General features: G+C 47.7%; 1 protein-coding gene across 1 annotated transcript in view; it reads left to right on the top strand.

Moving 5' to 3' along the window:
- The first annotated feature begins 7173 nt into the window (after positions 1–7173).
- The window catches only part of VIPR1 (vasoactive intestinal peptide receptor 1), a 16580-nt gene continuing 6838 nt past the window's right edge, over positions 7174–16915 (top strand). The window contains exons 1-4 of the mRNA XM_010141836.1: positions 7174–7321; positions 9268–9328; positions 12117–12186; positions 15090–15181. Coding sequence (XP_010140138.1) covers positions 7183–7321; positions 9268–9328; positions 12117–12186; positions 15090–15181 — 362 coding nt within the window. The 5' untranslated portion in view covers positions 7174–7182. The remainder of the gene's footprint in view (positions 7322–9267; positions 9329–12116; positions 12187–15089; positions 15182–16915) is intronic.

Consider the following 16915-nt stretch of genomic DNA (forward strand, 5'->3'; position numbering starts at 1 on the left):
GGCAACGAAGCTGGAGCAGGGTCTGGAGAGCAAATCTTATGAGGACCGGCTGAGGGACCTGGGGGGGTTCAGCCTGGAGAAGAGGAGGCTCAGGGGAGACCTTGTGGCTCTGACAACTCCCTGACAGGAGGGTGCAGCGAGGTGGGGGTTGGTCTCTGAAGTAACGAGTGATAGAACAAGAGGAAACAGTTTCAAGTTATGCCAGGGGAGGTTTAGGTTGGAGATGAGGAAAAATTTCTTCACCAAAAGAGTTGCCAGGCGTTGGAGCAGGCTGCCGAGGGCAGTGGCAGAGTCCCCATCCCTGGAGGGGTTTAACAGCTGTGTCGGGGTGGCGCTGAGGGACAGGGGGTAGTGGTGACCTGGCAGTGTTTAAGATCATCATTGTAAAGGTCTTTTCCAACCTAAACGATTCTGTGATTCTATAAAACAAAAGTAAAGCTAAAACCAGAGGGAAACACCCCATGAAAAACAAACCCACGTATTTGGAAACGAAGTCTCTCCTGACATCTCCGTGGATGATACACAGAAATGAGTGGACGGTGCGGAGCTGTGGACGGTGCTGTACCGTACCTAGGTTCTAAAATGACTGGGAATTTGTCAGGTGTATGAATTCCAGTGCCATGATAGTGAGATGTATTAATCACAGTGTGTGATCTTAGAACAGTTGCTCGGTTATTGCAGCGTCGTTACAGATTGCATCATCCTGTGGCTAAGGTAGACATCTCCACAGAAGAAGAGCTGGGATGGGATTCAATCTGGTTTAGGCATGTGGGGTGGGAATCAGCACAGGATTGAGACTCCTGGATTTAGTTAGGATTATGAGCTGACTATATAAGACGACACTGTAGTTCTGGAGATGGAGGGTTAGGCCAGTCCCCGTGCTTGAAGACCTTAATTTCAGCATCTCCAAAGCATGTGGTGCTTGTTACCCCGTTTTCCAGGTGTGGCCCAGCAACAGGATCGTGAGTGGGATCCGCAAAAAGCTGTTAAATAAGATGGAGGAAGCGTCCTCGACCAGGCTGGGGAGAAGAGCAGCTGTTGCTGTGGGCAAATTCCGCATGAATCACTCAGCAGCTGGCCCTTCGGATAGGTCATGTCTTCTGGGCAACATAAAAACAAAGCGCCGGATAAATCTGTCACTGAGAAAATGAGTTTTCATCTGTCTTCATGACGAGGCCTGAAGAAATCTCTGTGTAAATCTCTCCCTCCTGCATCAGAGGTAGTAGCTCAGGTGAAGGGACATGAGTACCTCAGGGGGGATTTTGAGTTCTCCAGGTTTCGTGATTGATTGAGGCAAGTCTGAGCTCACACTTTGGCTGAAGGAGCTGGCGACTGGGCTGAAGGCACTGTCCCAACTTCATCAATAGTGCCAGGAGCTGCAGCATCGCCCAGGATTGCATGTGATTATGTCTTAAGTGTATCTTTAAGCTGACTTAAATATGCCTTGGTGCCCTACCGCAAACCTTCCACACCACGGGAGATTTAAGGGTACAAGGGGAGAACACGGGATCTGCACTGGGGTCACATCCATGTGCAGGAGAGGTCACAGATGGGGAGGGACAGGTCAGGTCTCGTGCTGAAGATTCCTGTGACTGGGGCAATGAGACTCAGACTGTTTACATTGCAGTGGATGGTTCCAGACCACGTCTGATGGGTCAGTGGGAACATGATCATCACTTAAGTGCCCCTTTATACGTCTTTGTCCTAAATCCTTCTTTGACCCAAGCCCTAAACCCGTAACACACCAGATTGCTGTAAAGGAGACAAGGGAGACTTGTGTTAACGCAGTGACGCTCCGTGATGCACCGCAGCGTTTCGGTGGAGTCGATTGACCTTTTTTGGTAGCGTTTTGTGGCATTCACGAGAGGCTGATGCCTGCACGTGTGTTGGGTGTGTGGTGTGTGTGTGCCTCCCTCAAAACCTCAGACTGACTCCTGGCCAGCGGAGCTGCTTATAATGAGATAGAGAAACTCAGCAGCCGCTCAAGACTGATGGTCCTTAGCAGCTATTAATGAGCAGGGATACCTCGAGCAGTTATTACTTAACGGCCTCAAGTTGCACCAGGGGAGATTTAGGTTGGATATTAGGAAAAATTTCTTCACCGAAAGGATCGTTAAGCATTGGAACAGCTCCGCCACCAGGGAGGTGGTGGAGTCCCCGTCCCTGGAGGGGTTTCACAGCGTGTGGGTGTGGAGCTGAGCGACATGGTTCAGGGACCCTGGCAGTGCAGGGGAACGGTTGGACTGGGTGAGCGGAAAGGTCTCTCCCAGCCAGGTGATTCTGGGATTATCGCTGAGGACGATGTGCATTTCATGCAATGGCAGGTTCAGCTCTGAATTAGTTACTGCCTTCAGCATCTGAACTGCATTTTTCTGGGTGGGTCAGCTGATCACTACATCAGTTTTAGGAGAAAGATGTTTTTCTTGGGGCTAACATTATTTGAAAGTAAAAATGCTACTAGATACCAGGAAGAAGCCTGGAAGGGTCATTGCTTCATCTCGGTTTTCCCACCCTTATGTCCCTTCTCTTTGCCTCTTCCTCAGAAAGTCTGGCTGCATCTTGAGTGTGTTCTTCCCGTGATTTGACTAAGTGGGCTGTGTTTCCCACAGCAGCCATAGCACATCTGTGCTGTGCTGTGCTGCGGGGGGCTCTGTTGCTTTTCCCACCATTCCATAAAGCTCTGAACTTGATCTGCTATTGACACCCTAAATTTTTTGCCCAGCATCTCAACTAAGCATACCTCAACATCACACCAGCTTTCTAACCAACCACATGCTTTGTCCCTGTTCATCCTTACTGAAGGGACAACATACGTTCATGAGTACCAACAGCTTATTAAATATTTGCCCTAAAATGATTGCAAGAAGTCCCCTTCTCTTTCAAAGCAAATGCAGTATCTTCTGCCTTCTCTATTGCCCCCTTAGGCAATAAATAAGTGTATGCTCCGTGCAGCTCTGCTTCAGAGGGCAATAAATGTCCCTTGCTTTGAAATGAAGTCATTTCTTTGAGAGCCATGAGCCCAGTTCCTATCCAGAAGGTAGACATTCACACAGCCATGTCCAGCGAATGCTAAACACTCCATGCCCAGCAAGACAGCGTTTCGCCTTCACTTCATGCAGGTTTGAATATCCATCTAAAATATAAAATAATAGGTATAATTTCAGAGATTTGTCTACATGTGAGGAAACCAGCCTTTTGGGACAGTGGTTGAGAGCAATTTTTTCCTTGTCTTGCTATCTCAGCAAGGGTTCTCCATAAGGGACTCCTGCCATATGAGCACGGGCATCTCATACCCCTTCAACTGACTGTGAATATCCCGAAGGTCTGCGCAGGACATCCCCATCCTAGCTGGAAGCCCAACACGATATTTGGCAGCACCTAAAATGACACTGGCAGTTTATTTTTAAGCTGTTGACTCTTGTGCTGTGTCTCCTTTTCAGGTGGCCCTTAGTCAAACAGCTGTAAATGGAGCTGCATACGGCAGACATGGCTGGGCACGCGGAGGCAGGGCAGGGTTGGCCCGTACAGTAGGTCGAAGACATGCCTTGTCTCATCCTCACGTAAACCTCTACAATAATCAAGATTAAATTTTCTTACTGACTATGAGGAATTTAAAGAGAAGCACAAAAGTGTTTGTTGGGGTCAAAGAGGTTTCTGTGCCTTATGGGGTGGAGGCAGATTCTGCTCAGTGGTTGGTCACCAGCAGCGCGTGTGGAAAGGGAGGGGGGAAAGAAATACAGTCCCAAAGAGGGAAAGCAGAGAGGAGTAGAGCAGATGCCCCATCCACTTGGGCAGACGTGCCGTCTGCAAACCCAGGGAAGACCATCTCATTGCAGCATCTCATGTAGACGTGAGCAGGGCAAATCCCTGAGCGAAGACGAGGAGGTAAGCTGTTGTAAATGAGATAGTGGAAAGAGAGAGAATAGAAAGAGCAGTGCTGTAATGCTGCCTTCGTGCTGCAAATGTCTCTCCTAAATATAGCCTGTATTAGTCTTTCAACACTGACATCATGAGGACTGCTCTTTATGAAAAAAAACCTTCTCTGAGATGTAATAGCTCATCTATGCCTAGTGCCTGTCATCTAAAGGGTAAAGTGCCTTATATAAACATGGATTTTATTTCCCAGCATTAGAACAGCCATTCGGAGGCTGCAGCCCATCGATCAGGAAGGTAGACACCCATTACCAAGTGCTACGTGTAAAGAGGTCTCTCAGAAGCCTGGAAGGGATGTTTTCCACATGTGCTGCCGAGTTGGCTGGCAAAGAGGGTTCGGTGAAAGAACAACAATGCAGTCAGCAGTGAATCCGCATCTCTCGTAGAAACATCTGGTCTGGTTTAGACTTACCCAGCTCAGGCAATAGTAGCACGAAGCCCAAGCAGCGAGAAAATACCATGATTTCATTTGCAAGACAGGACAGTGCATCCAAATCTGATCCAGAGCCGGACATCGCCATGCCGCGGGGGATCCCTGCCTGCAATACGCTGTTGCCCTGTGCTCAAAGTGATGCATAAAAGTATCTTTTCTCCAGGTAAAACAAGAAGTGCCTGGGGTGGTAGCAACTGCTCAAATAGCCAAACATCCCTCAGCGTGGAGCACAGAACTGATCTGCCGCAGGTTCTTTGGAGGAGAGGTTGCTAAAACCCGCATGAGTGCATGATCCACCTCAGGGCCGTAAGAAGCCGCCACTACCTGGGGAAGGAGGTAGGGTTGGAGACTACCAGAAAAGCAGTGGTTGCCAGTAGTGGAAGAAGAGGTGATGGATTTGGGCACCCAGATCTGGGGCTTCCGCTGCCACAGCCTGAGTTCAACACAGCTTCCTCTCTGTGACAGCAGTAGCTCCACAAACCCAGGCTGGGGATCCCTGTCTGAGAGTCTCTGCTAGGCAGAAATCACGTGGACTTTTTGAGGACAGCCTTTTCTGGTGCCCTAAAGTATTGAGGTTCCTTGTGCTACACTCCAGCCTCATACCTCTGCCAAAGCTTCAATGCAACCACCCAGAAAGGATTCTCCAGCGTTCAGCTCCCACAGCAAATCCATGTTTGAGGAGCGTGCAGTTGAGGTGCATCAAAACTGCTCCCTTAAATCTGATGTCTCACCTGAGCTGCTGAATTTAGGCCAAATACTGATAGAGTGAAACTGTAGAAGAATTCAGTAGCCCAAAGAGGGCTGAGTACACTCACACCAGCAAATCCTCACTGGTCGCAGACACTCAGGCGCTGGGCAAAAGGAATGAGGTGTGCCGGTGCCCCACCGCCGTACGCACACAATAGCAGGGAGAAACAAAGAGCATAGGGATGCCACAGGGAGGACACTGCTGCATCCCCATCCCTTGTCAGCTCAGCTCTGTGTCACCTTCCTTCCCTGGGAGTCAACTGCCTCGCAGGAGGGAGCTGATGTGCATATAAATTGATTAGCAGGAGCCTGTGAGGGTCCCCAGTGCGATGTACTGGCGGGTGCCAAGGGCGGGTTGAATTCCTTTTGAGTGATCAGTGGGGACAAGTCCCTCTCCAAAACATGTGGCATCAACATTCCACGCTTCTCTTTTCAACGGTGTGTTTCATAGCAACTGTTTTCAGCGGGAAGGGGGAGCAGGGTGGGGGGAAGTGTGAGCTTGTCACTGGTGCAAAACAATTGTTGCTCTAAATTCAATGTTACTATGCGTCAGAGCACCAGGGAAGAGCCGTGAACCGGCGAGTGCTGGCAGCCAGGTTCTTGTGCCCTTGTCCCGCTGAGCGCAGGGTATTACCCAAGCAAACTCACCGAAGCAATGAGGCTGTTGCCGAATCAACACCTCGAGGATGGTTAGACAGCGTGGATGTGCGTAATGACGCCACCAGTGATCTCCTGTAAAGCTGGACCCGAATACATCACCTGCTGGGGCAATGGCCGGGGCTCACACACTTCTTCGGGCAGCTGATTTCTACCTTCAGGTGTTGTGGCCCCTGAGCCTCAAGAGGGAAAGTTCCCTTTTTTTTTCCTTTGTAAGGTGACTGTTCCCATTACCTGTGTGGCAGTTCACACAGCAAGTGACTGTGCTTAATTATTCATTTCCTGAAGAAAAACAATCCTCCTTCCCTTTCCAAATCCCTCCCCTTCCGATGCAGTTGAGTCTGTCCATGCTCGTTAGTGTTTGCCCCACTGCTCCTTCTTGGCCTTTTATTTTAGCAATGCGTATCCCAGTCCTGCTTTTCCTGAGTCGTCACTATTTGTCATAGACTTGGCTTTCTTCAAATCCTCTCTCAAAGTCCTTCAGATTTTGCAGTATCTACCAGGCCACGGAGGGATTACAATTGGACTACGTTTCCGAGGGCTCATTGACCCAGTTGCTGGGGGTTTTGTTGTTGTTGTTGGTTTTTATCTTGGAGAATCCGTTCGTTCAAGTCAGAGGCTTCATTTGGGGGGGTTTAGGGAGCCAGGTGATACTCTTAGGCAGCCCTACCTGAGAATGACGAGAGGAACCATGATGCCCAAATTGCTCAGACTGTCTTTCCTCAAGGTGCTGAGTTTAGTGCCAAAAATAGCATAAGAAATTCTTGCCCACTCTTATGTACTTCCCAGTGCAGATCACTTCCATCGCGCTGAACCAAGTGTTTGTTGGCTGCTCTACAAACCAGTCACTGAGTTGGTCTCAGTTCAAAGTAGTGCCTTTTCAGAGGGTTCTTCTGAACCAGGGCAATGGTTTGCTTCACAGCTCAGCCCCACGAACCCACGCCTGGCAGAGCAGAGATGCCGGTGACTGCATGGCAGGGCAGGGCCTTCTGGCATCCACAAGCCAGCTTCCCACAGATGTACATCCAAAACCCCCAGAGAGCAGCACCGTGCTGGTAGGGATCATGATCCAGTGTATCCGTTCGTCACTGCTCAGCAGGGCTTACACGCACCTCCAGGCTCATGCAGTCAAACGGCATCCAGAGCTGAGCTGACTCTCTCAAGGATGCACGCTGTGCTCTCCACGTGTGGAGGGGAGCAATGTGTGTGGAGCATGTCCACCCCGAACAAGCTTGGTAGGGCTTTCAGCTTTTTACTGTGGAGCCCATTCCACGAGGGTTTCAGGTGCTGCAGAAAGCAATCCTGAAGAATCACGCGGCGCAAGGGTTACTGGCAGGTCAGTGTGTGCGCTCTGGAAACGTGCTGCAGTTCACCACTGTTTGTTTCTTCTCTTCCAGGTAGGCTGCAAAGCCATGATGGTTTTCTTCCAGTACTGCGTCATGGCCAACTTCTTCTGGCTCCTGGTGGAGGGGTTGTATCTTCACACCCTGTTGGTCATCTCCTTCTTCTCAGAGAGGAAGTACTTTTGGTGGTACATCTTGATTGGCTGGGGTAGGCATCTTCTCCAAACTGAGTGCCAGCCGGTGATCCTGACAGGCACTTCTAACAGCAGGTTAAGTGGAGATGTAGTAGACGTGTTACCTTGCTGCCAAGAACTGTTAGTGCAACCAGGAGCAAAATCAAGCAATGGCCAGAGGAGTTGAACAGCATTAGCTTAAATCTTCAAAGGTATTGAAGAACTTAGTTTGTGCTGGGTTAATTGATAGCTGAGCACCTCAGTGTCTTTAAGGACTGTGGGCCTGAAACTCCTCACCACCTTCATAGTCATTTGGTCCTCTGACCCTGACTGGGATCCCAAAGTTGATATCACTAAATTGAAGGCTGGATCCCAGCAAAGCAGGACCCCTGGACTGACCCGGACTCTGACGGTCTCCTTGTCTTACTGAGTTCAGGCCAATGAGCTAACCCGAGACCCCATCGCTTCTGTGCTAATGCTGGCAACCTTCTGCTTACTGCATTTGTGGTTTCTCCAGCTTAAATACGAGTCTAGTCTCAAGCATGTAAAATTAAATAAAATAAAAATAACAGCATGCCAAGAAAAACAGAGTTAAACTCTTCACAGACTAACTCAAAGGTGAATTGCTAACTTAGGCAAATTAATCCTACCAGATCAACCTCTCTTCTTTCTCCAGAGAGGAAGCAGAGATCTCTTTTCCCCTTTAAGCCATTTAGCTGGAGATTTTTGTACAAGTAAGCAAAATGGTTTTCTGTGGCATGCTCTCAATAGCTGAAGCTGAGAAATAATTAGAGCGGGGAAGAATCATGAAAAGAAAAAATAGAATCGTGTCGTGTCCAGGGGTGTGCCTGGACTCAGGATTTAATCAGTTTGCCATGGAGTAACTCCATCGAAAGCGACAGGAGTTACGCTTGGCTTCACACTGCGGAAGAGAGACAATTCTCCGTGCTATAAGCACAAGAGTTATGTTAGCAGGCCTTGTATCAGATGCAGCTAATCCGGTCAGACCTTCTTTAATCCTGCCTTGTGCACAGATACCCTTTTTTTTCAGGACAGTAGAGCTGGCAGATTTTAAAGAAAAACGTGTGATTTTAATGATTTTAAATCAAAGGAAACCTCTTGCACTCGTAATGTGTTCTGAGGTTGCTTGGGTGAGGAGGGGCAGTGCAAGAAAATGTCAGGTGCTTGAAGGATCTTTTGGCCTTTCGGTCGTTCAGCATTTGCGAGAGAACCAGTGATGGATCTAAAACGAATCATGCAGGAATTAATAATTTGGGCGCACCCATTACAGGTTTTACTGGTTTTATTACCGTTGCCCTCAGCAATCACTGGTAATCAACAATACACAACACCATGACTAACACAGAGCAAAGCGACATGGCCTTCCTGGAGGACTTCCAATCTAAACCTCGTCAAAGATAAGAGACAGAGAAAAGATGGAACAAGACCACCCTAGTCAGGCAGAAGATCATGGAGCAGAAGCAGGTTCATCTGGCCAACCACAGACATCTAGGTGTCACTCCAGGCTCCCTTTATCGTCAGTGGAGATCCAGGCGATACAGTCAAGGGAGTCCAAGGGCGAGTTGCTTGTCCTAGAGCAAACATCTGAAGTAGACCAGATGACCTGTGTGTCACTTCTCCCCACTGATGCTAAAGAGAGCTCGTGATGACTGGCTTAGATACAGGCGTCCCCTCTGTGGATGGTTCCTGTTCCTTGCGTTTCACCATCAGAAGGTTTTTTGTGGCCACTGCAACAGGAAGATCAATGGGCAAGGGAGCAGCTACAGAGGACTCACCTTGCATGGCCAGTGGGAGAGAAAGGCAACATGCTGCTTGTTTGGCATGTGAGCGTTGAAAACGTGAAGCATTTGCCCACCATTGAGGGGAGTCGTCACCTCAGTCACTCGGGAGAGTGGCGAAGAACAGCCCTGAAAACACTGTTAATGATTTCTGACAGTAACAACATCTCTTCTCTTGCCAGGTGCCCCCTCTGTGTTCATCACTGCTTGGACTGTTGTCAGGATTTACTTCTTCGATGTTGGGTAAGCCTGTGGACTCAATTATCTTTTCTTTATAATTCTTCCTTCCTTGAGCTCAGGGAAGGCCAGGGAGAGCCCTGCAGTTTTGGTAATCCTGCCCTAACCCCACCAGCAGTCAGAGCAGAGCAGGGGCTTTGCCCTGCCACCATGAACCAGGAAATTCTCCAAGGTCTCCCTGAAGACACACTGAGGCCAGTCACCCTCCCTGTTTCCAGATCCCTTGGTCATGATACTTGCAGGGAGTTTATGATGGTCTGTTCGACTCCCTAAAACTCATTACAACTCCCTGACAGGAGGGTGGAGTGAGGTGGGGGTCGGTCTCTTCTCCCCAGGAACAAGCGATAGGACGAGAGGAACCGTCCTCCAGTTGCCCCAGGGGAGGTTGAGGTTGTCCCTGAGGCAGAATCTCTTCCCCGCTGGGGCTGTGCAGGGCTGTCGCAGGCTGCCCAGGGCAGTGGTGGAGTGCCCATGGCTGGAGGGGTTTCCCAGCCGTGTGGAGGTGCTGCTGAGGGCCAGGGGTCAGGGGGGACCTGGCTGGGACTCGATGATCTTAAAGGTCTTTTCCAACCAAAACGATCCAGCGGTTCTATTATTCTGTGGTGACATTTGGCTCCGTGATCCTGTCTGTAACACAGGCTCCATCTGAGCAGCTGCCCCGTGCTCAGAGCAGAGCTTTGCATCCTGCAGAATTGACCCTAGACGCGCTCATGCGCCGGATACTTACTGAACACAACCATTAGCCCTCCCACAGGAGAAGTCTAAAAACATTTTGGTTTTCCCCTGGCAGGTCCTGGGCTCCGTTCCTCATCCGCTTTACCCTAGCAGCAGCCTTTGATGTTTGATGTATACCGAGCAGATAGAACAGAGCGAAGAAAATGAGGCAGATAGCAAGGGGATGTGCAATAAAGAGGATCCGATCCCGCAATCCTCCTTCCTGCTTCTACTCAAGCAGCCAAACTGTAGAAATCAGACAGATTTAGGAGAAGGCACACCAGAGAGTCACAGAATCCGGTGCTTATTCGGTACTCCTGCTTCTGGCGGTGCAGCATATGGTTAACTCCCTTTTCTCCTGTGCGTTCGTTCTCCCTCTCCAAGTGTGTCCTGATTTGTCCTCGTTTCCGTAAGGGAAGCAGCTCCAATTGCTTATTGCGGGTTTGATTTATAGTCATGCTCACACATTTCCTGAGGGCTACTGACTTCTTTTATGGTTTCACTCTATCTGCATAAAACTGACCTTATTTACTCTGTTAATAAATAGCCTCTACAATGAGATAGAGACCGAAGGATTTAACCAGTCTGGATGCCAATTCCTCTTGCTATATATTCCCACTCAGCTTCAGCAATTCTTAATAAAAATACAGACTTCTTTGCATTTTCTAGAGGCTTTAAAGCTCGGTGCTTTTGTGCCAAGTAAAACAAAGTGTGAATTTACAGGCTCTGCCAATACTTATCATAATTTTTTTTTTGCATACTAAAAGTACCTAAAGAGAAAAATTACAGGGAATTAATCCAGATTAAATAAAACCTAATTATGTAAGATTCGTTAAACAACATTAAGGCTCTATTTAAACATTCTAACTCCAAATTAAAGTGACCTTCATTCAGACTGCCTGAATTTATTTTAAAAACGAGTGCATTAGGCATAATTAGGGCCATTTTAATTCTAAATGAAAGGGCAGCAGGAACCCGACAAAGAGTAAGCATCTGTGTGTGAGCAGTTTGCTCTAGTCTGCTTTCATAGCTGCTGGAGCTGTAGTCAGTGTAGTCCATGCAGTGCAATTCTTTTCATCCTAAAGCTGATGCCTAAAATAGGTCTCAGGAACTGTGCGCTGAAAGTGCCTCTCTTCATCTGCTCTTACCTGTGCTGCCAACGTTTTAAATTAGATGAGTTGAATCCAGGTGAAATTGTCTGCAGTAGGTTCCACTGATTATTTCTAACATGGATGCAGACCAATTTTATGCTCTCCTAAAAATGCGCCTTCTATCACCTGACTCTAGGGAGGTCTGCAGATAAACGTGTCCCGAGCAGTACTAGTCATTTCTACATAATTCTTATTCTGCCATTTCCTTGTTGGCTTTAAAGTATCGTTCCAGGTGACCTTGGTGAGTGGTGTAGTTCACGGGCAATTCTGACTTCAGGATGAAATAAATCCCACCCTGGACCCTCTGGACTTTTCTGACTGAATCCATAGCTCAGATGCAGCTAGCTAGATTTAGGCGGACTAATCCCACCACGGGCAGTCTGTCATCTTTTTCAGAAGGCCATGGTTGTGTTTGTTTCTGATGGTGCCAGTTGCTCTGTGCTTAACAAAACCCCCATCCGTGGTGGTGGGTAGCATTGGAGGCCTTATGAACCCGTGATGTTGAGAGCATTTCTCCCTAGCAGACCTCAGCGTAGCAGAAACATGACATAACATCCTCCAGCCCATCTAATTAGGGAGAAAGAGCTCACAACATTATACTGGGGCAGCTGGTACCCACCAGTGCTCCAACTGCAGAGTGAGTCTGTAGCCCTTTCCAGTTCATGCCCACCAGTTTTAGTCCTCTCCACACAACCTGACACAGCTATCTTTAAAAGACGTGTCGAGGTGGTGCTGAGGGACATGGTGTAGTGGTGACCTGGCTGTGCTGGGTTAACGGTTGGGCTTGCTGATCTTAAAGGTCTTTTCCAGCCTAGATTATTCTATGATTCTATCATCTTTAGCATTTAGGGAAACCAAATACCCAAGGAGGTTGCATAGCTGCTTGCTTGCTTTGCTTGTGTTTTAAGTCTGGTTTTGTTTTTTTTTAGGTGCTGGGAAGAAGTAGTGGAATCCCCATTCTGGTGGATCATTAAAACTCCTATTTTGGTGTCTATTTTGGTAAAGTATCAGCACATTCCGCTGGCTGCAAAGCCATCTTTAATACCAAGTGTGGGGGGTGAAGGGGTGTTGAGAATGGGTGTCCTTGGAAAATGCATTGACAGGTAGAATCCCACTGCGTATTGAATGTTTGTCTTAGGATGAGGAAGTTCACCCTCCAGATAAACATCTTTACATTTAAGCATTGACCATAGGAAGTGGTTGAGTGACTAGGCAAGCAAGCTGGAGCTCATTTGGTTTAACTTTGAGCACCTCTGTCTCAGCTAGTCAAGCTGGGCACTCCGGTGCAGTAGCCGTGGGTGTATGTAGCCAGAGGGGTGGTCTGTGCTCCAGGAAAGGCTCATCTTCTCTAATGAATCTGTGCATGTCTAAATTAGATCAGGTTAATCGTGCCGTGAGTGTTTTGGTTCCTCTGAGCTGGCCATATGCAGAGCCCAGGATGACTCATTCAGCTGGAGATGTCAACGCTGTAAAGTGGGGTGCGTCCTACCATACATTGCTACCTAAATAAAACCAGGTTAGATTAATTCCCCCCGAGATTTGCCTCTCGTTGTGGCATCCAGTACCAAGCTGGATTCCAGCCATGTGTTTTTAAAGCAAGTTCTTGAGTAGCTTGGCTAATTTCCAGGTAAATCAACAGTAGCTTGACTTCTTACTTCTCTGGATATGATCAGTTCTGACCAGAGAAACCATGGCACTCCCGGGAACACCGAGGCCCTCCATCCTTGTTGAATATTACGTGTTTCTTCTGTCAGGTTTCAGGCCAAAACTTAAAATCAAATGAACTTGAGTCAAACTTAGCTTTGGGTTTCTGTAAATGAAGGCAAGCATGTGGGAAGGGAAGGAAAAGAATGCAACAGAAATCAAACCAAATGTATCTCTCTTAAACAGAAATCTTTTCTTAGAGATATGTTCTTCATATTCCATGAACATTATGACCTTTACAAGAAAACTGGTTTTTTGGTACCATTTGTCATACAGGGATTCCAAACCGAAACAGTTTGAATAATTACATCTCACTCTGTTCCCCTCACTGAAGAGAAATACAATACTTAGATGACACATCTTAAAATACTTATATCATCACAGAAAGCTATACATAGTACTTTTCCCTTCCCAAGATAAACATTTGGTCAAGAAATACACCCTATTCTCCTCGGATCGATGAGTCTGGATTTTGTTTTGACCGATAAATCATTTCCTCATTGCCAGGTAAAATGTACCCCGCAATTTCTGATTTTCCGTCTGCAGATGCCAGGTAAATCTGTCACAAAGGAAGGGCAGGATAACTGCTGTCCGAGGAACAGCAGGTTTTTTCGGGGAGGAATGCAACATTCTCTCCATATCCATGGAAATAAAGCATAGGTCTCAGTGGAAGGAAGAAATACATATGTGAGATAAAAAAGAAGATATTAAACACTGGGGACAGATCAAGTGCCTTTGATTGTGCTCTAGGTTGAAAAAAAACCTGAACATCTTCTGCAGGAGCCTGATAGCCTTGTCTTCTACCACGCAGTGCTAAGGCTGTGCTAATCCTGTAAGTCACGCTCTGCCTGGCTCGCCACTGCCCCGTGTCCGTGTTTGCTCCTGACCACGACGAGCCAACACGGTATTTAACTGCTCCCATCTTACCTCCAGTGCTGCAGCCGGCGTGCTGTCAGTGCTCCTTAGAGCAGTGATTGATCTAGGGGATACCGTTTGGAACTGGTAAGTTCTACTTGCCACCAAGTCAGACACAAACCATTTTTATAAGCAAATAAATATGAACTGAAACTATGATAAACCGCATGGGATAGATAACAAGTGATTAAGCAATACACCATAATCAAGAAATGCGATTAACTGCCGATCACACATGGCCTTTAAAAAAAGAGCGGGTGCCTAAATGAGAGATGTGCATCAGTCTCCTTCATTCACCTGTTGTTGAGCTAAATGTAGGAATTGCTGGAGGAAATTTTTTCATCTGTTTTCACAGGAAATCAGATCAGCAGCTTAACACAATCCCTTTCAGCCTTTAAGTCTCTAAAAATCAGAATCATTTGTGCTTTTGCTAACCACCAAAGGATAAAGAAAGAGTTTGTGTGCCAAACTGAAATGAAACCAAGTCCACAGAAACCAGTCACCGTTTTTCTGTTGCACGGTTCAGTGGGTAGGACTGTAACAGCAGGTAGATGGGCGTTCGGTTCAGGCCGTCCGCTAGGAAATCGCCACGTCCAGCTCTACACTTTTGCTATTCAATAAAGATAACATTGCTGGAGAACATTGGTGGAGCACGTTGTGAGTGAGAAGCACCATCTAAAATCTAGGCACTGGCTAGACCCCTCCGGTCTATTGTCCCAGGAGAGAATGTTTTTGTTGTGTTGGTGAGGCCTATGCCTTGCTATAGAAGGTCTCCAGCTTCTTTCCAGGGACGATGTGCCCCATAGCATTGAGTAGAGGCTTGAGTGGATACTGCTTTGTGTTCTGTTTTGGTTTCCTTGGCTCACCACCTCAGTCTCTGACACGCTCAGCAGCCGGTCCCATGTCACCATCTGCCGAGGGCTTTGACATCCGTCGCTCCGCTAACTCCCAAGGTTCTTTTCCCACCCTGTCGTCGGCACTCGCCCACGCAGCAGGACGTCGTGCATAGCTGTGCTCTATGGGTTTGACATCATCATACTTGGGATGTATGACACAAAGTCCCAAGCAGGCTGATGTCAGGCCCAAGATGGCTGCCACCCTGTGTCGGTTTACTATGTGCTCCCAGAGAGGGGTTCTCTGCTCATGGCTTTTAACAACAGCTTGCTCCATGGCAAAAATACTGCACTGGGAGGAATCCCCCTCTAATGATGGGCTCTTCTCACTGGAGAAAAATACGGGGTTTTTTATTCCTCTCTCTGTTTCCTTTCTTCCCCTCCCCACAGGTGAACTTCATCCTCTTCATTTGCATCATCCGTATCTTAGTCCAGAAGCTGCATTCCCCAGACATTGGACACAACGAAACCAGCCAATATTCGTAAGTTCTAGACTTTTTCAACCACATCACCTGGGTTTTGGGAAACCCGTCTGGCTCTTGGTTCATTATTGCATCTGTCTGCACGGATCAGAATCAAGTACTTGTTAATTGGTAAAAGCCAATCAGGAACCAGGAAATGGGTCATTGGCTGAAACAGCAGGGCATGTTTTATGTCAGGTTGACCAGACAGGTGAGGAGGCTTTCTCCTGGGATTAATGATGAAGAAGTGAGGGCAACAGTACTGATCCTGAAGCAAAATAGGCTTTGACTTTGTGTATTCGATACTTACAGGATTCTGAAGGCAGAGGGACCATGATGGAGAACAAAGAGTAGCTGTCCAGAGTATATGGGCTTTTTTTTCTGAACTAGTTACCCTCAGCTCCCTTTTCCAAGGTAGGAGAGATCTAGAAAGTTAGTACATTCAGCAGAACCTACGGCAAATGCTGCGTATCCTAGAGCAGACCCCTAACACCAGATGGGTTTAATACAACACGTTTCTCTTCACTGTCAAGAGGCAGCACTGTTTGAGAAGTTCTGCTCGACGTAATGCTTTTAGTTCAGGGTTGTAAGGCTGACCTTAACGGGGCTGTTTATAACGAACAACACACAAGTGAGATCAGCATCTGTCTCGGTGGTCAGAACTGGCCGTAGTTGCAGTATTCGAAGAGCGCAAGAAATCTGCCTGTCTGCATGGATTTATTCTGGCTTCAGTGCAAATAAAATAAAAGTTCAGACTGGCTTTTTTTTGACTCTTGCCACTGTCCTGGCTCAGTGCTTCAACTGTCCTAGATGATTCCTAGAACAGAACTGAAAAGGGAGATGTCTAGGTCCTCATGGGCACTGCTCATGAATCTTTTTTGTCTTTGGAAGGAGCAGTGCACTTAGGTGCCCTGGAGAATCTGAGCTCAGCTCATCCTTCTGCAGGATAGAAGGCGGTATCGATATAGTCCTTAAATACTGACCAGCCGTGGCTCTTAGTCTTTCTCTCTAGGGATGGTAAATCATGCATTTCATCTGCCTCGAGACATTCTCAGATTTATGGAAGGAAATTCCAGTATTTGACCTTAACTTCTCCCTTCAGCAACCAAAGCCAATTGCCTCTTTTTCTATCATCATAACACGCCAACATTACCAGACCCCGCGCTTTCTGTCACCTCCCTCTGTGTATTTCCAATTGGGCACTGCATCTTTGTACCCCCAGGATTGCAACAGCTCTGGCCAGGTACATAGATTAAATCAGCATATTGAAATATGTTCCAGTGCTCCGCAGCAGCCCGGAGCAGTTGGCTCCCGTTCGTCTCCGCAGAAGTGCTGCCAACACGCATCAGAAGGGTTGTGCCTAGATTACCTCGGAGGTCATGCTGAGCTTTGGGTTCAGGGCTTTGAACTTATTTTCCAATGAAGTGGAAATCTCTCTGTCTTGTACAAAAAACATAGTACAGCCGGGCCGTAACCCCACACTGACCTGCCAAACAGGACGTGCTGCTGAAGTACAAATGATCTGTGCATCTACGGTTCCTCACCTTCCGTCTCCACCTGGAAAAATATCTCAGTTCCCTTAGGGCATGAATCAGTTGCTCACTTATAGGTGTGCAAGCCGTATGAGATGCTTTAGGACATTTGAGATACTTGCCTGGACTTGGCACGTAGGACCCAGGACCTATGGGGGACATGTACAGTGTGCTGGCAGTGGCAGGGGGGGCCCCGCCCCACACTCTTCGGCAGCTCGGAAGG

Source organism: Buceros rhinoceros, unplaced genomic scaffold (genome assembly GCF_000710305.1).
Source record: "Buceros rhinoceros silvestris isolate BGI_N320 unplaced genomic scaffold, ASM71030v1 scaffold17190, whole genome shotgun sequence".
In the NCBI taxonomy this organism is placed as follows: Eukaryota; Metazoa; Chordata; class Aves; order Bucerotiformes; family Bucerotidae; genus Buceros; species Buceros rhinoceros.